This window comes from Lates calcarifer, linkage group LG9 (genome assembly GCF_001640805.2).
Source record: "Lates calcarifer isolate ASB-BC8 linkage group LG9, TLL_Latcal_v3, whole genome shotgun sequence".
Lineage (NCBI taxonomy): Eukaryota > Metazoa > Chordata > Actinopteri > Centropomidae > Lates > Lates calcarifer.
Genome location: NC_066841.1, coordinates 3,039,374 through 3,064,479, shown reverse-complemented (window position 1 = coordinate 3,064,479; position 25,106 = coordinate 3,039,374). Strand labels below are relative to the sequence as shown.

Here is a 25,106-nt window from a genome sequence, read left to right as displayed (position 1 = left end):
AAACTCGACTCGACACAACTTTACAGACAACATTTATAGATTGTAAGAAAAACCCAGAACAAAACTCAGATCCATGACAGAACCAGTCAGGTCCAGATGCCTCCCCAGGGGCCACAGATCTGATCGAATCTGATCCACAGCAGCAGAATCGCACTCACGAGTCCCTGCAGGATGCGAATGGTCTTGACCGCATGGGCCCATTTCCTGTGCAGGCTGAGGACGGTCTTCATCGTTGGCACTCCGTTTGCTTCCTATCTGCGTCTCCTCTCGTTCACCGCCAGCGGTGCTCTGGCAGACTGATGTGCGCCACAGCCCTCCTCCTCCTCTTCCTCCTCCTCCTCCTCCTCCTCCATGGCCACAGCTGCACAACAACCACCAGCAGCAGCAGCTCTCTCCCCCTGCATCTGCCCGCCCGCCTGCCTTTGACGTAAGAGGGATTCTGCTGGCCTACATTCAGCACAAATCCCACCGTCTGCAGTGTAAACATACAGACACACCAACTCCTGCACAGGCACGCGGTGATTAAACTCCACAACAAACCACACGACACATTTTAGGGTTTGATTCCCGCTCCAATATCGAGATACAGCAGACGCTCGTCAAAAGTTTTAGAGATAATTTGCACGTCTGTAAAGACAAACCTGGGCTGAGTGCAACTTTATGTCTCTGACAGCACAACGGTTGCGATTTTAAGTTGTCAGTTTGGTTTGGATTTGTTTTTTTGTTAACTTAAGTGGAAAGAGAAATCTGTGTGTGTCGCTGATATCTCAGGCCCAGGCTTAGCGAAACGGGGGCACGACTCAGGCTGGCAGCACACCCATCATAACCCACTTTTTTGATCTTCTGGCCTACAAGGAACAGACCAGATGACCAGTGGCAGCAGCAGCAGAGACACTGCAGTAAGTGACAGAGCCCATAAGACAGTGTGACTAAAAACAGGACAAATATTTACCCATAGAGCACAGAGAGGATTTTTGTTTTAGTGCTGCCATTTGAAATGTCCATCTGGAATTTCTGCTTTAACAACAAGTGACAAATCCACATTTGGGAGCCATGTATAAAACACCACCACATGCAGTAGCTGCTCCTCCAGAGTGGAAAGTTGATTTAAAAAGAAGCATTAAAGGATTTTTGTTCTATCGCTCTTTTCAAATCCACCAAACTCCATTGAAAAAAACAGTGATTTTACCTCCCAGAACAAGGGAGTTGCTAAAATTACTGTATTACTAACTGTCTCATCTCAGTCCAGGATCAAGATGAACATTGTCAGGTGTCCTCCTGTCACCATGGATGCTCATCTGCAGGCCGGATCTCAGATACCAGCTGGGCTTCAGCAGTCCAGAACAGCATTGTGAGTAACAGGACAGATCACACACAGATACAGGCTGAATTTAAAGGAGAAGTCTTGTCTTGCTGTTGAACCTGGGTTTTATTTTCTTGGGTTTTTGGGTGTAAAATACTTGGAATCGGTGCAGTATTGAAGTGAAGTGAAGTGTTTGACAACGTTATGGATAGGATTCCTACAGAGGTAGAGCTTTTTATTAAAGGATAAGATCCTTTTTGTTTAACCAGAAACATCACTATATATCAATACCAGACTCCATTGACAAAAACAGTAATTTTACAGAGCAGAACATGGGAATTGCTTTTTGTTTGTTTGTGTTATTGTGTGACTTTGAGTGGTGGAAGAAGTATTCATATCATTTACATGAGTAAAAGTAACACACAATAACACAAACAAACTAACAGATGGAGGCAGTGGTATTCCAGCAGCTCCTGTGTTCTGCAAGGTAAAATTGCTGTTTTTGTCAATGGAGTCTGGTATTAATATATAGCAAAGTTTCTGGTTAAGCAAAAAGGATCTTACTCTTTAGTAAAAAGGTTTATCTCTATCTAAGAAGTGTTTCTATTAATACTTATTTTGACTTCTCTTTGTACCAGACAGGCCAACACCACTAACTGTGAATAGAGGAAACATTTAACTCGTGGATAAATGACTTGAAATGAAGCAAAGTGCCTTGGGCAAAGCCGAACCAGGTTTTAATCAGACTGCCTTCTTGTACAATGCGATACGATTGTGATGGTGACTCGCAGACAGGCTTGCTGGATAAGTCGTATTCTCCTGAGTGTGGGCCATTACATAACAAAACACAAGCACATTTCCACTAATGAAGGAGGGGAGGTTGAAATACTGGGTCATGCTCACAGGACGTGAGTTAGAAAACAAATTATTTAGAGACAGTGTGCGCTCCTCTAAAAATACCAGAAACATACCGTAGATTTTATGTGAGCAGATTTTAATCAAAACTAAAAAAGAGATAAAACGTCTTTTGAGGCGACCTTCAAACTCAAACATAAAACAAAAATCCTGATCATTATTTATTTTCTTACTCTGCAGTTTAGAGATGAATATGGGAGATTTTGATAACAAACAGAGAGAAACATACAGGTGTTTTCATTCCCTCACACTTATTTTAGGACAAATAATATTATATTTCTTACATTAGATTTATAATACCCCTGCAAAATAAGATACTAACTGTTTTCTGATTCATTTAATCTATAAAACACCCAAAAAATATTCAGTTTACAATAATACGATTTAAAAAAGCAGCAAATCCTTAGATAGAAGATGCTGGAACCAGATAATGTTTGACATCTGTGCTGGAAAATGAATCAAGTGAAAATTGTTAATTAATTTTATGGCCATCAACTAATTGATTATTCAACTAATTGTTTCAGCTCTGGTGCTCTGGTTTCTGACTCTGAATCAAAAAGAGCTTTGTGTTGTTTTGAGATACTATTAGCAGCAATTATCCTATTTTTAAAGAGAAAAAAATGGATGTTTGGTGAAATTGTACAGAAAAAAAACATGCGAGACAAAAACGCATAGAAACAGTCAGGAAATAGGACCCACATCTTCTTACACATCAAATTCAATAAAATTTCAAGTACTGTCCAGGCCCAGTTTCCTCAAATTCAAGGACCCAACACACTATAGTTTGAGACACAGATCAAGGTTAATTACTGCTCCTACACTAGCTAGTTTTTATAACAACCATCAGGCTTTACAGAAGCTCACAGACAATAATTAAGAGGGTAAAAGTAAGTATAACAAGAGTAAAAACTTATATTGTGTAAGTTGAGCAACAAAGTGAGGGACTTATTTATAAGCTGAAGAGCTGAGACAACAGGAAACACATGCACACAGCAGCACGTGGCTGTTATTTAACGTTAACTCAACATTTCTTGCTATTTTTGCACAAAATATAAAAATTAAATGACCCATGCTATTGTCTAGACATTCAATGTCTTGATTTAAGGTCCCTGAGGATCCGTGGGAACCAGATTCAAGACCCTACATTCACTGTCTCTCCTCCACCTGTGAGTAAAATGTCTTTTAAACTCCAAACTACCAAAACAATCCTTCATTGTTCAGCCTGAAACTGTCAGTGTCTCTCTGCTGTTGTACAAGTCCGCCCCCTACTGGCGACAGAGCTGAGTTACAGTAGGAGGCACAACAAAGAACAACACATCAGTGTAGGAATAACTTAAAAAGTAACGCTATTATTATTTTAAGTTTGGACATTTACAACATTTTATTTGTAATTCACTACAGGCTGTATCATAATTAGCTTTTAACTGCCCTTGAGAGAGGCACAGAGGATAATTAAAAGAAGAAAAAAAAAGTTTTGATCACGGGACAAGTACCGTTAACTGAGACCAGAAGACTAACTTAGTTTAAAGTCCATTCATCATTATGATTTAGGCACTAAACGCCATTTTAAACCGGGTTTATTAACTTTATTTCTACCGTTAATGTAACGTTAGCTGACAGCTACAACAGCAGGTGCAGCAGGATGCAACAGGTTTCAACAGGGAATCACGGACGATTAATATTCCTCAAAACTTAGACACAAAACACTGTAACAGGAGTATGTTAATCATATACATAATACTGATTAATATATGTGTACTTACGGTGAAATACTGAGTGGTATATCTGCTCAGAGAGAGCAACCCCCCTCCGTTTACTGGCATCACGCACTTTGAACTGTCCGGAGACTGGTACGGACGATTTAAAATAACTCTCTGACTAGTTAAGATGTCTCCGATCGGGTTTAGGCAAAAGTTCTGAAGAAATTAAAAAGATCAGAGTCTTAAAAAAGTGTAAAAGTCGCGTCTGCTTCACGTTAAACAGCGTACTTTACTAGCTAAAAACATTATCAGAGTAGAGACTTCGGGAGCAAAAATTAGCGCCGACTACTCCTAGCTTGGCTCGGATTAAACCAAATCAGAGCGGGGGGATTTTAATTTAACAACTGTGATATAAGATAGCAAAGTGAAACAACAATTTGTAACTTCAACCTTATTTAATTAAAAAAAATATTTATGTAATTACCTGTAATAACCAATCACTAATAACATCATACGTATACATATAAAAATGTGTGTGTGGATGCATGCCGCTGGGATGGATCAGTCCAGAATTCCCATTGATTTTTAAGGGAACCTGCTGTGAGGCTCCCAGACAGACAGCACAAAAACAGATTTAATGCGGCATACTGGTACAGTTTATCACTCTGACAGGGATATAAGACAATTAAAAAAAACACCTATCAGTGGAAATTAACTAAAACATATTTTGGACAGGCTATACTTTGACCAAATGCCTCCCAAACGCAAAAACAATTAGTTAGTTTAGTGTCCTAGACCTACAAAAGATAACACCCATACATTATACTCCCAAGCAACCAGTATTAATATATATAAAAGTGCAAAATATATAGTTTGTGGCATTGCTGCAAAAGTAGAAAGATACACTACATGGACAAAACTATAGGAATACTTAAATTTACAGACATAAATTTGGAGCCTTGGCTGCAGGGATTTGCTCCCAGGAGAGTTAGAGAAGTCCAGCAGGGATGTTGGGTGAAAAGTGCTGGATGGGGGTCGAGGTCAGGTCTATGTGCGGGCCAGTCACCAGAAACCATTCCCCTGGTTTAGTGCACATGAGCATTGTCGGGTTTGAAACAGGAAAGGGTCTTCCTCAAACACAGATGGAGTGTGTGCTGTAGCATTCAGATTTCCTTTCATTTGATCCAAGAGGCCCAGAACAATGAAAAACAAGTACACAAAGGTCTGTGGTCAGCCATAAACTGTCGAGCTATGTGAAAAATGTAAGGCTGAAGCAAAGGTCTGGAAAAACTAGACGACCCTGTGCAGCTGTCCCACAATAACCTATTGTTGTTTTTTTGTTTGTGTTTGCGTGTGTGTGTAATACTATCCCTTCTATCCATTGAAGCCTGTCGTTATCTGGTATGTTATTATCAGAACGAGACAAATCAGAGATAAGAACGCCAGCTGACCCTGGAAATGTCCAAAATCCCTAATGCCACATTAAATGTGACCGTTTGCTTTGAATATCCTCCATTTTAACTGCATAATAGAACATTTTCAGCTGGTAAAAGGACAAACACTTTCTTTGAATTTCAGAGAAGCAGCAGTGTAAGAATTAAATAATGGATAATTTAGGAAGAAATTAAGGCCAATCGAGTCAAATCACCACATTTCACATCAACTGAAATATGTGAAAATGGGCCTTAAAATAGGCCGTCCTCATGCTAAACAGCTTCACTGGCCTGAATAATTTGTGCGACCGAGTCATTAAAACAATGAAGCTTCCGGGACGTGACATGTCTCTCTGGTTAATCATCATCCTGGATGCAGGAGGGGTGGAGTGCATTGTGGGGGGGGGGCTTGGTCACTAAAGCATAGTTGCATTCAAATAAGGAAACAGGAAAAGAAGTCTGAGTCACTAAACCTCATATCTTCAAATAATCAAAATGTCAGGGGAGAAGCAGCGGCCTTGTTTACAGCTCACCAACTATTTTTGGATATGCTAAGAAAAAAACAAAAAACGCATGCATGCATTTTGCAGCTAATCCACTGATGGGTTTATGAAAGAGTTTCATAAGATTAAAATTCATGAAATTCACAATCATCCAAGTGACGTTGAGGCATGAAAATCACCGCAGTTTTTAAATGACGCCAACAAAAAAAAAAAAAAAGAAGAAATAAACGACATTCATCAAGCAGCATGAATGCAAACAAGTCATGACTATCCACGTGACTGGCTTCAAAACTAAAAAGTCCACCGTTTAATAAATGCTAATGCTTTAATAGATTAGCATAATCAAAGCTGGTGAAGTTTGAGTGTAGACAGGTTGAGTTTAAACTCTGCGACACACAGCAGGAGGGCAGGGGGGTCATCAGGACCGCATGAGCAGCGAGTGCAGAGACAAAGCTGGCACCAAACCAGACTCTGTATCACTCAGCTAAAATTAAGCTTCATGTAAACAACGTACCATCATAATAGCCGAGTAGCTGCGCGAGGACAGGCGGCGGAGATACAAGTACTGGGCTTCTCTGGACCAGCAGAACTTGCGGCCGGACTTGAGCAGGTCAGTGCTGGTCTGGTCAGAGCCAGGCTGGTCCCTGTGCACACAGAAAGAAACACAGACTCTTTATTCTTTGACTCAAGATCACATTTAGTCTTTGTGAAAAGAGAAAGACTGGTGTGAGATAAAACAAGTGACACAAGTAGTTCTGAAAATATGAAACTGACGTTATCTCAGCTTGGCCTTTGAGACTTCAAAACTGTTTAAAAGACTATCCAGTTGCATTTTGGGAAAAATAGGATGCAGTTTTCTTGGAACTTGATGCCTATTAGGGACTAAAAGTCAGGATATTTCAGCTTCTGATGCTTAAAATTTGACCATCCTTTGCAGAAAATTGAGTACAATTGTAGAAAAGTTCATTTGTATGGAAAGAAGAAGCGACTGTTTGGACGAGAGTAAACATGAAAACAATCTAGAGCATGTGTTAAAAATATTCAGCAGGAAAGTGAAGTATACAGTTGTTGTTTCTCCAAAATTAAGCAAAAAGTTTTCAGGAACTTGTTAATATTCTTTGACTCCAACAGAAGGAGAAGCAGGAGGCTGTGAAAATGGTCAGAGTTTGAGCAGAGCATGTTTTTGGTAAAATGATTCAGTGTGATGCGGAAAAGTTTTTTGAGCAGCTGATCTTATCTGAGGATAAACACCCAGTGCTCAAACAGTTAGTCAATCAACAGACAACAGTTTAGGAAACTGATTAAATGTGCGTCATCAAGCAAAAATGTCAAATATTCTCCAGCTCCAGCTTCTCAAATCTGACAATTAGCTGCTTTTCTCTGTCTTTATATAAATATACATTGATTATAAACTGGGTTTTGGACAGTTGGTTATTATTTGAAGACATCCTTGGATAATTTTCTCTTTTTGTTGACATTCTCTACTTTATGTTTCACACAGATGCAACAACTTCCCTTCGTGCACCAGTCAGAGCGACACATAAAACCTGAGGAAATACAGGCTGAATATTTCAAAGACCAAAGGCTCAGATGGGGGAATAAAGCAGAGCTGTAAATGGTGAGTAAAATAAACCATGTATTTTCCAGGACTAAGCCACTGCTATATGGCTGGCTCACTAAAACCAGATTCACCTGAGGAGACAAGGCTCATACAGATACTACTTATTATAATACTATAATCTGCAGTCTCAGTTCAAGAGCAGCATTTCTGACCTGATAGCTGACAACATGTCTGAACATGTGGCATCCGCTGCCAAGCTGGAACGACTTCATGGCAGCGAGTCAGAAATGAGGTTTCTCATGAACTCAGACGGTGTGAATGAACACGCCGCTAAAAACACACAATTCTGCAGTGACACTGTTTGTCTGTGCATGACTAAAACTGCTGCACCTCACACAGTCAGCACAGACATGTAGATTCAGAGAAACAGGAGGCAGGGTTTGTATCTGCAGGAACAAATGAAATAATCCAGGACATAACTCACTTCATTCCACAACATAAAAGACAGATTTAGGTCTCGGCTGGGCACGGCCACATCAGCACACTAAAAGATTTTTAAAATCATTACGATTTAGAAAATGTGACAACAAATAATGTCAGATTTCACAGTTTTCTTCTTATAGTGTCCGAAGACCAACACAGCCACACCACACACTAACAGATTCACCACCAAAAACCAGTCTGGACTCTCAGAACTCTAAATCTCGCGACTTTAAAGTAAACAAAAAGGGCAGATGACGATGTCTCTTGTTTGGTGTGCTTCCGTCTTCAGTCAGCTTGCTTCCTGATTGGCATCATTCCGTTCCATGTAACAATACACAAAGTGCTCAGCTCTCCTCGGGGCACACAACAGGATTTCTGATCGTAAACATTGTCATAACATGTTTAATATTTATCAACGCGGCTCCGATTGTCTTCAGAGCAGATCAGGGAGGGTAAAATCGCTCTGAACACACCTCACACCACAGGAGAATCTGACAAGATAATCTTAAGAACCATCAGCTAATCAGGCCTTTGTTAACTGTGACACACTGGTATCAAATCGATAATCAAACACTAAAGAAGTCAGATCGGTGCATCTTTTCTCGTTAGGGGCAAAAATTTGTATCGATTCTGAGCCACAGCATTAATACCACTACAGAACAAATTAAATCCTATTACAAAAATAGACAAAAGGGCAAATATAGGGCATGTGGATGAACGAGATGACATACTTCCAGTTCCAGTTCTCTACTTGAAACGGGAAATAGGTTTAATGTGTATTTACAAGCGTCACTTTCACTGATATAAACAGATATGCTGCTCAAAAATGAGGAGAACAACTTTAAGTAACACAAACGAGACTTAAACGATTGATTAAAGTCTGACTTTGAAATACGATTCCTGTTCCACCCCGCCCAATCACAGGACAAGTAGAACTGCTCGTACTATGAAAAGCACAGTAACATGGATAGGAACACGTGATGTAAAAGTATCGATGGATTAGACTCTCGTTGTGCACTGCAGTCCCTTTCAAAAAAGAACGTCCTGTCATAAAAATAATGCAACTGAAACCGCAGAAATACGGTGTCCCCCTGCAGCCAAAAGTCAAACACTTTGCAAAGGTCGTTGTATAAGAAACAGAGATCCAGCGAGCGAACTCACCCCGGAGGTCTCCACAGTTTCCTGCCGGGTGGCAGAAGCTCCCTTTTGTTCAGAGGTACGATCCCCATGGCCGCCTGCATGATCGTGATGAACTTCTTAAACTTCATCTTCTAAATTTTCAGAGAGCATCACACTTCCCTGACTGCTGCTACGCCTCCATCACTCATCCTCCAACAAAGTGCAAGCTTTAGCACCTCCTCATCTCCCTAGAACTACAAACTTGCCGCCTCAGAGCATCAGTTTCTCCTTGCGAGCAGCTTCAGCACCCCGTGACACGGGCTACTACGACTCCAGTCCCCGACCGCTGACTCAGAGATGTCCTTTTGGCTTTTCAGAGCGAGGGGAGGATAAAAAAAAGGAAAACAAACGGCCACGTTCCTGCCAGGCGGTGGGCCGGCCGAGTTGGGGATGACGGCACGTCACTCTTACATAATTCTGGAGCTTCTCTGGACATTACACTAATGAAAATGCAGCCTCTGTCACCACCACCACCACCACTACCGCTGCTGCTGCTGCTGCTGCTGGGATAATTGTGGTACTAAGCCCTGACAGATCATGTATGCTCCCCGCCCCCTTCTCCTATAATCCCCCCATCCAGGCTTAGTCTTCTCACCATTTACACCCAGACAGACCCATCTATTTCACCCCCACATACTCTCACACCTCTCCACCGGGGCTAACCTCCTTATGGAGGTTTATTATTAATGACAAAACTACTACTAAACAAATGTAAGCTGCTCTTCCAGATTTGGGCTTTTTTTCTGCAGGCATTGGATTTTCAACACAACGACACAAACAAAGAAAGTGATGGAGGCAGCAGCTCCCATGTTCTGCTTGGTAAAATTACAGTTTTTTTCCAATGGAGCCTGGTAGTGATGTTCTTAAAGATCTTAAAAGGTTTATTTCTGTAGGAATTCTATCCATAATGCTGTCAGACAGTGAGCCTGTCAGTGGCAAAAACAAACACTTAAATCTTACGTTCTTGCTTGAGTTATTCTTTACGTCACAAAAACTGGAACATTTCTGTTTAAACTAATTCAAACTGCACCAACCGACTTCATTTCAGTGAGGTAACACAGCCGGTCTACAGAGGCTTCCAGCCAAAACACTTGATGACCTGCCAAGAAGTTGAACCCGGCTCAGCCTTTCCACAAACACAATGCAACGCTGCGCTACATTTGGACTCAGTACTCAGTCACAGGACGATTGGAAAGTAGCCTGAGGTTACAAAGAGGACGGGGTCTAAGAGGATGACACCCTCGGGTCAAATCTGATCTCACCCACCGACTACTGCCCCCGATAAAAGCAGCGCACCCTCCACTCTTACTCCCGTGCACGCCACACCGCCACACAGATTAAATGTCTGTATCGTGTCATCCCCCTAACAGCAGGCCGCCATGTCCCTGAGAGGTTTGAAATAAATAAATAATCTCTGCGGCCTCCTGATGAGCTGCCAGCCAATGCAAACCCCTGGACGGGATTTATATTCCGGCAGCTTGGACGTCTGGATTACGGCTCTGGACGGTCGTGCCATGAGAGCTGCTGCAGATTTCACCGAGCAGGAAGGAAAAAAACATTAAAAATCCCCCAGCACTCCAAAAGGAGGGGGGCGGACAGAAAAATAAGAAGCGTCTATTTTTAAAAGCATTGGGTAACAACAACAGCACAAAGGAAGAAGGAGGAAAAAGAAGCAGAGGGGTTTTTTAAGTTCACCCTTGTGTGTCGTCTTTGTCACAGCAGCCCCACATTAGGAGCCTTGTCTGGGCTGAAACGCAGCGAGGAAACCGAACCATTAAAGCTGCTGCAGAATTCACACAGCCAGCATGACTTTCACAGGCGGTTTTATCATAATCCCAACACCTTTACGTTAATCTCACAGAACACACTCATCCAGCCAGACAGAAGGAGTGTATATGTGTCCAAAATGTGCACAAAGGTGGAACAATCACCGACAGATCTGAAATGCTTCTGTTCAGGCGTCATTAACAAAATTACAAGACAAGATACAGATGATTTTTCTCAGGAGTTGCTGGAGACTGAAGCAGAGCTAAAAGGAGAGGGAATATTGGACTTCAAGTTGACGCAAACTCAACCTCAACAGTATGAAAATGCTGCTCTGTGGCTGCTAATTGTGCACACAAGCTAAAGCAGAGCACACATTACAAGATAATCGAGCCCGATCAAAGTCAGCAAAGCCATGATTATTATCTTGTCAGATTTTCCTGTGGTGTGAGGTGTGTTCAGAGTGATTTTACCCCAAACATGTTCAATAAAAAAAAAATCAGGAAGCAGCTGACTGAAGATGGAAGCACAACAAAAAGGAGACATCATCGTCCGCCATGATTGTTTACGCTAAAGTCACGACACTTGGAGCTCTGAGAGTCCAGACTCTGGTTTTTGGTGGTGAATCTGTTAGAATCTGTTGGTCTTCTTTCTGCACATCACACACTATAAGAACAAAACTTAGCGTGTGCCCGGCGTCACAACCTTATACGGTGATATTAGTCTTTAAACGGCATTTCAACACAACCAGAACAGCCACATAAGTCCAGTCAATCTGCCTCAGTCTGCACAAACGCATCTCCTCCTGCAGTGCCATCAGTTTAGGTTTTGCACAGATGGTTACATGATGGATATTTGTAGCTATTTTCCAGCAAAGATTTGATGTCTTACTTATCAAGGACAACGTGTCATAAGCTTCTTGCTAAAGCTGCATTTTTCATAACTACGACACGAAACATTTTAATCTCTTGACATTTTGTTATCTCAGAGCGTGCACACACTCCCACCAAAAACACCAGCCCATCCATCTGGAGCAACTTGTGTAGTATAAATACAGGTAAATATATTTGAATTAGTACCCCTGTCTACTTTTCTGTTGTGGTTTTGTTGCTACATTGCAAATCTGAGCTGTTTGCACTACTAACAACTGCTGCTTTGCTACTTCTCTGCACTGTATCGGTTCTGTTGCAGTATTTTATTTGTTGATCTGTTTTTGTTGTAGCACATCAAACCTGCAGGTTCCTAATTAAAAAGGCTTCATTTTTAATTCTGAAAGAAGAGTGATTCACTCCTCTGGCTAATTCCTTTGTCACTACATGTTTTCACTATTTAATGAGCTCGAAGAACGCTTTCTATTTTTTACCCCCTCTTCTTTTTCCGCAGGGTGAGCAAATGTAGCTGGAGTTGTTTGGTCGTCTTAATGCTTTTACATAAGCAGTTTGTTTCTCTGCCCCCTCTTGTCACTCCCCCCCCACGTGTTGGGAGTAATGCTGCACTGCGATGCGACGCTGCATTACCGAGGGCCTGAAGCCATTATGCAATGTCCATATGCGATGCATGCGCGAGCCAGATGGAGGGACACATGCCACTCACAAATCTGTGTGATGAGTGTAGAAAAAAGAGAGAGGGCGAGGGAGGGAGACTGACGGACAAACAGGGAGGAGAATCAGAGTGAGTGCACGTGCCCTTCTCCACAGGTATAATCTGGATCATCGGGGGGAAATGAAGTGACCTGCAGAGGCAAAAATTCCTGCTGCCGGAGATTCAGTCTGTCCCTCCACAGCCAGAGCTGCAGCTGCAGCTGAGGACTCAGTATTTACACGTTAGCTTGTCACACAGCAGCGGAAAGTAACTAAGTACATTTACTCAAGCCCTGTACTTAAGTGCAACTTCGACGTACTTGAGTATGCCCAGTTTATGCTGCTTTATACTTCCACTCCACCACATTTAAAGGGCAAATACTTGGGGAAATACACAGTGGATAATATAACAGGAGTTAAAAATACAGGTGGTTTCCAACCTTTCTGGATTCTGTCGTCATAAAAAAAAGCAGTGTAATCGGGGTTACATTTACTTTAAGTATCTGATTACTTCTTCCACCACAGATATGTAGTGGAGTAACATAGCTACAACATTACACTGGAACAAAAATGTAATCTAATCAGAAAAGTGTGTTTACCCACCTCAGTAAAAGGTATTTTAACCCTCAGGGGTTAGTGCTGGTGTTTAAAATAAGCTGTAGAAACACACACACACACAACACATATATTAAATACACAATAATTTATGTGTATATACAGTACACAGGAGTTAGGACAATGCATGTGTGAACACAAAGCAGCAACACTGAGGCCTGAGCGCGCTGTAGGCAACGTCTGGCGCTTGGTTCATAAGAAACCATCAGATAACAGTGAAAATAACAGAATGAAGCCTTTAAAATAAAACGAGAAGTGTTGTTTATTACTTAAAAACCGCCGAGATCAAGCGACAGTGGTAAAATAAAAATGTCCTAATATGGCAGTGATCACAGCGAGACTCGGTGAAAACATGTCGACATTCAGGGCGAGAGAGAGGGGATCAACTTACCAGGTGAAACTCCGTCTGTTTCCTGATTAAATGTCTCCACAGCAGGATAATAAGAGTAGATGTGGACGTGGAGGAGACAGGAGACGACGAGGAGTTTAACGACACAGATTTTTCGGTGAGTATTTTGATCTCGCCAGGTCCAAACAAAGTAATTTCCTGGTTCTCGCAGGTATACGGGGCGTGGTTTAGAAACTGCAGGTGAGTTATGTGTGTGTGTGTGTGTGTGTGTGTGTGTCGTGCACGTGCGCGTGCAGGGGCCGCAGCAGCTCGACGGTGACTCCCTGTGGGCGAAAGGCGGTGTCAGTCCTGAGTCACTCATCCTGTCACATTAATGTGACATGACTCAGTTTAGTATCGATACTAACTAAAGGGACTGGGAGCCGTCCAGAAAAGGTAATGAATGTGATCGTCTGAGACATGATGAGCTGATGCCCCCTATCTGTCATTAAAAACAGATGACTAATGTATTATATATAGTTATAATTTCATATTTTCCCATGTGAAATGTCTTTTATGTATGGGGGGTCAACAGGTGACATGAAAGTCTATATAAAAATATATAAACAATAAAAACAAGGACAAATTCAAAAAAAAAAATTTTCAGCAATAATTATTTATTTTGATCTATTTATGTTTTATCAACATTTTTTTACAACAATCAATTGATCGTATATGGATTTTTATTGCTTGTATATTATTATTTATATTTACCATCTTAACTACCCATCTTTGTTGTCTTATATTTATTTATTTATTGGTGTGCATTCTTTAAATCCATCCTATTTTCTGTCAGTTGCTTGTAAAGCACTTGAAATTTGTATTCAAAGGTGCTGTTAAATAAAGCTTGATTGACTGAATTGATATTTAGATGAGAAATAAAATGGTTAGGATTTATTATCCATCAATTAGTAGAAATTCAAAAGGGGTTTAAAAAACAATGATAGATAACAATGATGATAAATGATGAATACTGATGATAAATTAGTGATAACCACGTGCATGTATGTGAATTTATCACATGAAGTGTATTTCATTTGTGATTAATTGTCACATGTACTGATGGTAAAATTTCATCCAAATGTCACTCTCTTTATCACTTCAGTTTGTCAATTTGTTTCCCCCCCTTACAAATCACCATGAATACCAATACAATTACATCATGTATTGTACAGTTTATGTAAATTCTCACTGTTGTCTGACTGGTTGAACCTGTTCAGGTTAAGACCCTCTGGCATGTCTGATGTTAGAAAACAGAAAAGCCTAATAGAGCTGTTGTATACAACCCCTGCACACTTTCTTCTGTAATATAGGCGAATATTACAAAATTTACAGTTTCACAAATTATAATTTCTCTGTTTTCTGTCTGTAGAGGGAAAAACCCCCAACCAATCAGAAGTGGTTGCTAGGCAGAGCACAGTCAGCCTACCAATCAGCGATTTGTGTGCCGACGCTGGCCGACGTGTGACGTCCCTGCCGGTGACGTGTTCCGTCATTGAACGTGACCTGCGCAGTGGAAGGAAGAGTCGAGCAGAATGACAGAGAAACAAAGTTGGAAAAACGAGTAAAAACACCGAGTAAAACCAATGTTTGCGTCGTCGCTTCGTTGCAGTGGTTTGTTACCACTGTGAGAGATGGTATTACTGAAGAAGTCTGGAAGCTAAAGCAAGCTTTGGAGTTGTTTTTTTTTGTCTAACACGAGTGAGGCTGGACGCTGGACACACGCGAAGGTAAGGCTAACGAGCTGACTAATTAGGGTTGAGCATTAGCATTAGCTCTAACATTAGCCCTAGCATTAGCTGTCCTGTTTAATGATATCTGCGGGTTTTGTGTCTCTGTAATTTTGTGTGCCACTCATCATCATTAAATCATCATTTTAAATTAGTTTGTGAAAGTTTATCATCTTTGTGATAGTGTGTTTGAGGTTGTCTTGCATGTCTTTATGGTGAGCTTTTTGTTCCTTTGTGGTAATTTATCACGATTTTGCATCTCAGTTTTTTGTGTTTGTGACAGTTTTTCTTATTTGTGGTAGATTTATATGTTTGTTTTACTAATCAGTTAAATTACTAATGTAAATAAAGTTAAATTCATACCAAACTTGACCAGACTAAATAAATTTTAGTCTGTATCCTCTATTCACAGTTAACAAAGACAAAACAACAAATACACTAACTAAATATGTTAATAAGAGGATCAGTGTGTTGGTGCCCTCACACTTCATTGAAATTAAGACCAACTTAAATCTTTAAAACTTGCTTACTGTAATGTTTGTTATAAATGTTGGCTGTCTTTCTGTATGTGACTGTGTAGTGTAAGAAGTACTGTAGTAATAATGATATTGGAGCGTAGAAGTACTGTTATGAGATAAAATTCTGTATTCAAAAATGTACTGAAGTGAAACTCTTTATTGTGTAGTTCACAGACATATTCATTATTGATTCAGTGATTAATTGATGAGTAGTTGTTGGTCCCAGCTTTATCATACATGACAGTAAACTGTTAATTACACACAAAATTAACAACTATTTTGTTGTCTGTTTTGAGGTTTAATTGTTGATGTATATTTCTCTATTTTCTCCAGATGTCACCACTTCGTTCATGACTGCAGAGACCAGACCAGGATCCATGATAGTGAGGCCTCCAGGTAATTTAGAAACAGCATTAAACATACCTTAGAAGGTTATCAAAAATAGGATAAAAATTTTTATAATACAACATGTCATCAGAAATGAAGATGTCATAGTATAGTATGGTGTGAAAAAATGTGATAGTGTAGTATGGCACCAAAAACAGCCAAAAAAATGTTTAGTATGACATCAAAAATCAGTCAGTATAGTAAGGCGTCAAACATGGTCAAAAAATGTATAGTAAGGTGTGGAAAATGGTCAAAAATTATCATAGTATAGTATGACATCAAGAATGGTAAAAAAAAAAATGTCATAGTATAGTAAGGTGTCAAATACCATCAAAAAATGTCATAGTATAGTAAGGCTTCAAAAACCATGAAAAAATGTCATAGTATAGTAAGGCATGAAAATTGGTCAAAAAATGTCATAGTATAGTAAGGCATGAAAATTGGTCAAAAAATGTCATAGTATAGTAAGGCTTCAAAAACCATGAAAAAATGTCATAGTATAGTAAGGCTTCAAAAACCATGAAAAATGTCATAGTATAATAAGGTGTCAAAAAATGTCATAGTATAGTAAGGCATGAAAATTGGTCAAAAAATGTCATAGTATAGTAAGGTGTCAAAAACCATCAAAAAATGGTCAAAAAATGTCATAGTATAGTATGGTGTCAAAAACCATGAAAAAATGTCATAGTATAGTGAGGCATGAAAAATGGTCAAAAAATGTCAGTATAGTATGGCGTCAAAAATGTCATAGTATAGTAAGGCTTCAAAAACCATGAAAAAATGTCATAGTATAGTAAAGCTTCAAAAACCATGAAAAAATGTCATAGTATAGTAAAGCATGAAAAATGGTCAAAAAATGTCATAGTATAGTAAGGTGTCAAAATCATCAAAAAATGGTCAAAAAATGTCATAGTATAGTATGGTGTCAAAAACCATGAAAAAATGTCATAGTATAGTAAGGTGTCAAAAACCATGAAAAAATGTCATAGTATAGTAAGGTGTCAAAAAATGGTCAAAAAATGTCATAGTATAGTATGGGTCAAAACATGAAAAAATGGCATAGTATAGTAAGGTGTCAAAAATGGTCAAAAAATGTCATAGTATAGTAAGGTATGTAAAATTGGTCAAAAAATGTCATAGTATAGTAAGGTGTCAAAAATGGTCAAAAAATGTCATAGTATAGTAAGGTGTCAAAAATGGTCAAAAAATGTCATAGTATAGTAAGGTATGAAAATGGTCAAAAAATGTCATAGTATAGTATGGGGTCAAAACCATGAAAAATGTCATAGTATAGTAAGGTGTCAAAATGGTCAAAAAATGTCATAGTATAGTATGGGGTCAAAAACATGGTCAAAAAATGTCATAGTATAGTAAGGTGTCAAAAATGGTCAAAAAATGTCATAGTATAGTAAGGTATGAAAATTGGTCAAAAAATGTCATAGTATGAAACCATGAAAAAATGTCATAGTATAGTAAGGTGTCAAAAATGGTCAAAAATGTCATAGTATAGTAAAGGTATGAAAATTGGTCAAAAAATGTCATAGTATAGGTAGGGTGTCAAAACCATGGTAAAAATGTCATAGTATAGTAAGGGTGTCAAAATGGTCAAAAAATGTCATAGTATAGTAAGGTATGAAAAATTGGTCAAAAAATGTCATAGTATAGTATGGGGTCAAAACTGAAAATGTCATAGTATAGTAGGTGTCAAAAATGGTCAAAAAATGTCATAGTAGTAAGGTGTCAAATGGTCAAAAAATGTCAGTATAGTAAGGTATGAAAATTGGTCAAAAAATGTCATAGTACAAAACCATGAAAAAATGTCATAGTATAGTCAAAAATGGTCAAAAAATGTCATAGTATAGTAAGGTATGAAAAATTGGTCAAAAAATGTCATAGTATAGTAAGGTGTCAAAAATGGTCAAAAAATGTCATAGTATAGTAAGGTGTCAAAAAAATGTCATAGTATAGTAAGGTATGAAAATGGTCAAAAAATGTCATAGTATAGTAAGGTGTCAAAAATGGTCAAAAAATGTCATAGTATAGTAAGGTGTCAAAAATGAAAAAATGTAGTATAGTAAGCAAAAATGTCATAGTAAAGGTGTCAAAAATGAAAAAATGTCATAGTATAGTAAGGTACAAAAAATGTCATAGTATAGTAAAAAATGAAAAAATGTCATAGTATAGTAAGGTGTCAAAATGGTCAAAAAATGTCATAGTATAGTAAGGTCAAAAATGGTCAAAAATGTCATAGTATAGTAAAAAAAAGTCATAGTCAAAAAATGTCATAGTATAGTAAGGTGTCAAAAATGAAAAAATGTCATAGTATAGTAAGGTCAAAAACATAGTATAGTATGGGGTCAAAAAATGAAAAAATGTCATAGTATAGTAAGGTGTCAAAAATGGTCAAAAAATGTCATAGTGGTCAAAAATGGTCAAAAATGTCATAGTATAGTAAGGTGTCAAAAAATGAAAAAATGTCATAGTATAGTAAGGTATGAAAATTGGTCAAAAAATGTCATAGTATAGTATGGTGAAAAAATGTCATAGTATAGTAAGGTGTCAAAATGGTCAAAAAATGTCATAGTATAGTAAGGTGTCAAAAATGGTCAAAAAATGTCATAGTCAAAATGAAAAATGTCATAGTATAGTAAGGTCAAAAATGGTCAAAAAATGTCATAGTATAGTAAGGTGTCAAAAATGGTCAAAAAATGTCATAGTATAGTAAGGTGGGTCAAAAAATGTCATAGTATAGTAAGGTTAAAAAATGTCATAGTATAGTAAGGTCAAAAAATGTCATAGTATAGTATGGGGTCATGAAAAAATGTCATAGTATAGTAAGGTGTCAAAAATGGTCAAAAAAATGTCATAGTATAGTAAGGTGTCAAAATGTCAAAATGTCATAGTATAGTAAGGTATGAAAATTGGTCAAAAAATGTCATAGTATAGTATGGGTCAAAAACCATGAAAAATGTCATAGTATAGTAAGGTGTCAAAAATGGTCAAAAATGTCATAGTATAGTAAGGTGTCAAAAATGGTCAAAAATGTCATAGTCAAAAAAATGTCATAGTATAGTATGGGGTCAAAAACCATGAAAAAATGTCATAGTATAGTAAGGTGTCAAAAAATGGTCAAATGTCATAGTATAGTAAGGTGTCAAAATCAAAAATGTCAAAATGTCATAGTATAGTAAGGTGTCAAAAATGTGTCATAGTCAAAAATGGTCAAAAAATGTCATAGTATAGTATGGGGTCAAAATGAAAAAATGTCATAGTATAGTAAGGTGAAAATGGTCAAAAAATGTCATAGTATAGTATGGGGTCAAAAATGAAAAAAATGTCATAGTATAGTAAGGTGTCAAAAATGGTCAAAAAATGTCATCAAAAATGGTCAAAAATGTCATAGTATAGTAAGGTATGAAAATTGGTCAAAAAATGTCATAGTATAGTATTCAAAAACCATGAAAAAATGTCATAGTATAGTAAGGTGTCAAAAATGGTCAAAAAATGTCATAGTATAGTAAGGTGTCAAAAATGGTCAAAAAAATGTCATAGTATAGTAGCAAAAAATGTCAAAAAATGTCATAGTATAGTATGGGGTCAAAAACCATGAAAAATGTCATAGTATAGTAAGGTGTCAAAAAATGGTCAAAAAATGTCATAGTATAGTAAGGTGTCAAAAAAAAATGTCCAAAAAATGTCATAGTATAGTATGGGGTCAAAAATGAAAAAAATGTCATAGTATAGTAAGGTATGAAAAATGGTCAAAAAATGTCATAGTATAGTAAGGTGTCAAAAAATGAAAAATGTCATAGTATGTAAGGTGTCAAAAATGGTCAAGTCATAGTATAGTATGGGGTCAAAAACCATGAAAAAATGTCATATAGTATGTCAACAATGTCATAGTATAGTAAGGTGTCAAAAAATGAAAAAAATGTCATAGTATAGTAAGGTATGAAAATGGTCAAAAAATGTCATAGTATAGTATGGGGTCAAAAACCATGAAAAAATGTCATAGTATAGTAAGGTGTCAAAAAATGGTCAAAAATGTCATAGTCATAAAAATGTCATAGTATAGTAAGGTGTCAAAAATGGTCAAAATGTCATAGTATAGTAATGAAAATTGGTCAAAAAATGTCATAGTATAGTATGGGGTCAAAAACCATGAAAAAATGTCATAGTATAATAAGGTGTCAAAAATGGTCAAAATGTCATAGTATAGTAAGGTATGAAAATTGGTCAAAAATGTCATAGTACAAAAAAAAATGTCATAGTATAGTAAGGTATGAAAATTGGTCAAAAAATGTCATAGTATAGTAAGGTATGAAAATTGGTCAAAAAATGTCATAGTATAGTAAAAATGAAAAAAAATGTCATAGTATAGTAAGGTGTCAAAAAATGGTCAAAAAATGTCATAGTATAGTAAGGCAAAAAAAATGTCATAGTATAGTCAAAAACCATGAAAAAAGTATAGTAAGGCAAAAAATGTCATAGTATAGTAAAAAATGAAAAAATGTCATAGTATAGTAAGGTCCAAAAAATGTCATAGTATAGTAAAGCAAAATGGTCAAAAATGTCATAGTATAGTAAGGTGTCAAAAAATGGTCAAAAAATGTCATAGTAAGTAAGGTGTCAAAATGGTCAAAAAATGTCATAGTATAGCAAAAAATGTCATAGTATAGTAAGGTGTCAAAAAAAAAAAATGTCATAGTATAGTAAGGTATGAAAATTGGTCAAAAAATGTCATAGTATAGTATGGGGTCAAAAACCATGAAAAAATGTCATAGTATAGTAAAAAAACAAAAAATGTCATAGTATAGTCAAAAATGGTCAAAAACATAGTATAGTCATGTGTGTACAAAAAATGTCATAGTATAGTATGGGGTCAAAAACCATGAAAAAATGTCATAGTATAGTAAGGTGTCAAAAATGTCAAAACATAGTATAGTAAGGTGTCAAAAATGGTCAAAAATGTCATAGTATAGTAAGGTGTCAAAAAAAAATGTCATAGTATAGTAAAAAATGTGTCATAGTATAGTAAGGTGTCAAAAATGGTCAAAAAAATGTCATAGTATAGTAAGGTGTCAAAAATGGTCAAAAAATGTCATAGTATAGTAAGGTGTCAAAAATGTCAAAAATGTAGTATAGTAATGAAAATGTCAAAAATGTCATAGTATAGTACAAAAATGAAAAAATGTCATAGTATAGTAAGGTGTCAAAAAGGTCATGTCATAGTATAGTAAAAAATTGGTCAAAAAATGTCATAGTATAGTAAGGTGTCAAAAATGAAAAAAAATGTCATAGTATAGTAAGGTATGAAAATTGGTCAAAAAATGTCATAGTATAGTATGGGTCAAAAACCATGAAAAAATGTCATAGTATAGTAAGGTGTCAAAAAATGGTCAAAAAAATGTCATAGTATAGTAAGTGTCAAAAAATGGTCAAAAAATGTCATAGTATAGTAAGGTGTCAAAAATGAAAAAATGTCATAGTATAGTAAGGTATGAAAATTGGTCAAAAAATGTCATAGTATAGTATGGGGTCAAAAACCATGAAAAAATGTCATAGTATAGTAAGGTGTCAAAAATGGTCAAAAATGTCATAGTATAGTAAGGTGTCAAAAAAAAATGTCATAGTATAGTAAGGTGTCAAAATGTCAAAAATGTCATAGTATAGTAAGGTATGAAAATTGGTCAAAAAAATGTCATAGTATAGTAAGGTGTCAAAAATGGTCAAAAAATGTCATAGTATAGTAAGGGGTCAAAATGAAAAATGTCATAGTATAGTAAGGTGTCAAAAATGGTCAAAAAATGTCATAGTATAGTAAGGTGTCAAAATGAAAAAATGTCATAGTATAGTCAAAAATGTCATAGTATAGTATGGGGTCAAAAAATGAAAAAATGTCATAGTATAGTAAGGTGTCAAAAATGGTCAAAAAAATGTCATGTATCAAAAATGAAAAATGTCATAGTATAGTGTCAATGGTCAAAATGTCATAGTACAAAAAATGTCATAGTATAGTCAAAAAATGAAAAAAATGTCATAGTATACAAAATGGTCAAAAAATGTCATAGTATAGTAAGGTGAAAATTGGTCAAAAAATGTCATAGTATAGTAAGGTGTCAAAAATGGTCAAAAATGTCATAGTATAGTAAGGTATGAAAATTGGTCAAAAAAATGTCATAGTATAGTAAGGTCAAAAATGTCATAGTATAGTATGGGGTCAAAAACCATGAAAAAATGTCATAGTATAGTAAGGTGTCAAAAATGGTCAAAAAAATGTCATAGTATAGTAAGGCATGAAAATTGGTCAAAAATGTCATAGTATAGTAAGGTGTCAAAATGAAAAATGTCGTAGTATAGTAAGGTATGAAAATTGGTCAAAAAATGTCATAGTATAGTATGGGTCAAAAACCATGAAAAAATGTCATAGTATAGTAAGGTGTCAAAAATGGTCAAAAAATGTCATAGTATAGTAACAAAAATGGTCAAAAAATGTCATAGTATAGTAAGGTGTCAAAATGGTCAAAAAAATGTCATAGTATAGTAAGGTATGAAAAAATTGGTCAAAAAATGTCATAGTATAGTAAGGTGTCAAAAACCATGAAAAATGTCATAGTATAGTAAGGTATGAAAATAAAAAATGTCATAGTATAGTAAGGTGTCAAAAATGGTCAAAAAAATGTCATAGTATAGTAAGGTGTCAAAATCATAGTATAGTACAAAAAATGTCATAGTATAGTAAAAAATGAAAAAATGTCATAGTATAGTAAGGTGTCAAAAATGGTCAAAAAAATGTCATAGTATAGTAAGAAAAATGGTCAAAAAATGTCATAGTATACAATCGTCAAAATGGTCAAAAAATGTCATAGTATAAGTAAGGTGTCAAAAATGGTCAAAAATGTCATAGTATAGTAAGGTGTCAAAAAAAAAAATGTCATAGTATAGTAAGGTATGAAAATTGGTCAAAAAAATGTCATAGTATAGTATGGGGTCAAAAACCATGAAAAAATGTCATAGTATAGTAGGGTGTCAAAAAATGGTCAAAAAATGTCATAGTATAGTAAGGTGTCAAAAATGGTCAAAAAATGTGTATCAAAAAATGTCATAGTATAGTAAAAATGAAAAATGTCATAGTATAGTAAGGTGTCAAAAATGGTCAAAAAAATGTCATAGTATAGTAAAAAAAATAAAAAATGTCATAGTATCAAAAATGTCAAAAATGTGTCATAGTATAGTAAGGTATGAAAATTGGTCAAAAAATGTCATAGTATAGTATGGGGTCAAATGAAAAAATGTCATAGTATAACAAAAAATGTCCAATGGTCATAGTATAGTAATGTCAAAAATGGTCAAAATGTCATAGTATAGTAAAAAAACCATGAAAAAAGTCATAGTATAGTAAGGTGTCAAAAATGGTCAAAAAATGTCATAGTATAGTAAGGTATGAAAATTGGTCAAAAAATGTCATAGTATAGTAAGGGGTCAAAAAAAAAAAAAATGTCATAGTATAGTAAGGTGTCAAAAATGGTCAAAAAATGTCATAGTATAGTAAGCAATGGTCAAAAAATGTCATAGTATAGTAAGGTGAAAAACAAAAAATGTCATAGTATAGTAAGCAAAAAATGTCATAGTATAGTCAAAAACCATGAAAAAATGTCATAGTCAAAAATGGTCAAAAATGTCATAGTATAGTAAAAAATGGTCAAAAAATGTAGTATAGTAAGGAAAACAAAAAATGTCATAGTATAGTCAAAAATGTGTCATCAAAAAATGTCCCAAAAAATGTCATAGTATAGTAAGGTGTCAAAATGGTCAAAAAATGTCATAGTATAGTATGGGGTCAAAAACCATGAAAAAAATGTCATAGTATAGTAAGGTGTCAAAAATGGTCAAAAAATGTCATAGTATAGTAAGGTGTCAAAAATGTGTCATAGTATAGTAAGGTATGAAAATTGGTCAAAAATGTCATAGTATAGTATGGGGTCAAAAACCATGAAAAAATGTCATAGTATAGTAAGGTGTCAAAAATGGTCAAAAATGTCATAGTATAGTAAGGTGTCAAAAATAAAAAATGTCATAGTATAGTAAGGTATGAAAATTGGTCAAAAAATGTCATAGTATAGTATGGGGTCAAAAATGAAAAAAATGTCATAGTATAGTAAGGTGTCAAAAATGGTCAAAAAATGTCATAGCAAAAAATGAAAAAATGTCATAGTATAGTAAGTGTCAAAAATGGTCAAAAATGTCATAGTATAGTCAAAAAATGTCATAGTATAGTATGGGGTCAAAAAACCATGAAAAATGTCATAGTATAATAAGGTCAAAAATGGTCAAAAAATGTCATAGTATAGTAAGGTATGAAAAATTGGTCAAAAAATGTCATAGTATAGTAAGGTGTCAAAAATGGTCAAAAAATGTCATAGTATAGTAGGTATAAAATTGGTCAAAAAATGTCATAGTATAGTAAGGTAAAAATTGGTCAAAAAATGTCATAGTATAGTATGGGGTCAAAAAATGAAAAAATGTCATAGTATAGTAAGGTGTCAAAAATGGTCAAAAAATGTCATAGTATAGTAAGGCATCAAAAATGTCATAGTATAACAAAAACCATGAAAAAATGTCGTAGTATAGTAAGGTAAAAATTGGTCAAAAAATGTCATAGTATAGTAAAAAAATGAAAAATGTCATAGTATAGTAAGGTGTCAAAAATGGTCAAAAAAAATGTCATAGTATAGTAAGGTGTCAAAAACCATGAAAAAAAAATGTCATAGTATAGTAAGGTGTCAAAAATGGTCAAAAATGTCATAGTCAGTAAAAAATGTCATAGTATAGTCAAAAAATGGTCAAAAATGGTATAGTAGCAAAAAATGTCATAGTATAGTAAGGTGTCAAAAAATAAAAAAAATGTCATAGTATAGTAAGGTATGAAAATTGGTCAAAAAAATGTCATAGTCAAAAATGAAAAATGTCATAGTATAGTAAAAAAATGGTCAAAAATGTCAATAGTATAGTAAGGTGTCAAAAATGGTCAAAAAATGTCATAGTAT

At 36.0% G+C, this 25,106-nt stretch overlaps 1 protein-coding gene and 2 long non-coding RNA genes across 7 annotated transcripts in view; 2 read left to right on the top strand and 1 right to left on the bottom strand.

Moving 5' to 3' along the window:
* tjp2a (tight junction protein 2a (zona occludens 2)) overlaps positions 1-13,617 on the bottom strand; it is a 28,220-nt gene extending 14,603 nt beyond the window's left edge. The window contains exons 1-3 of one of the 4 annotated variants that reach the window (XM_018685302.2): positions 13,428-13,617; positions 13,025-13,077; positions 6,369-6,498 (exon numbers count right to left, since the gene is read on the bottom strand). In XM_018685302.2, coding sequence (XP_018540818.1) covers positions 6,369-6,374 — 6 coding nt within the window. In that variant the 5' untranslated portion in view covers positions 6,375-6,498; positions 13,025-13,077; positions 13,428-13,617. Of the gene's footprint in view, positions 1-158; positions 310-3,981; positions 4,272-6,368; positions 6,499-13,024; positions 13,078-13,427 lie in introns of those variants that run through there. The other 3 variants (XM_018685301.2, XM_018685300.2, XM_018685299.2) reach the window with 3 other exon arrangements.
* Positions 614-25,106, top strand: part of LOC108889025 (uncharacterized) — a 28,745-nt gene continuing 4,252 nt past the window's right edge. Inside the window, exons 1-8 of one of the 2 annotated variants that reach the window (XR_007813840.1) lie at positions 614-1,351; positions 3,324-3,384; positions 7,356-7,472; positions 11,830-11,898; positions 13,470-13,542; positions 13,682-13,820; positions 14,797-15,154; positions 16,006-16,068. This is a non-coding gene — a long non-coding RNA (uncharacterized LOC108889025). The remainder of the gene's footprint in view (positions 1,352-3,323; positions 3,385-7,355; positions 7,473-11,829; positions 11,899-13,469; positions 13,543-13,681; positions 13,821-14,796; positions 15,155-16,005; positions 16,069-25,106) is intronic. The other variant, XR_007813841.1, reaches the window with a different exon arrangement.
* On the top strand, positions 17,411-23,984 carry LOC127142787 (uncharacterized). The gene is made up of 3 exons (XR_007813842.1): positions 17,411-17,472; positions 21,558-21,633; positions 23,936-23,984. It is a non-coding gene; the product is annotated as an uncharacterized LOC127142787 (long non-coding RNA).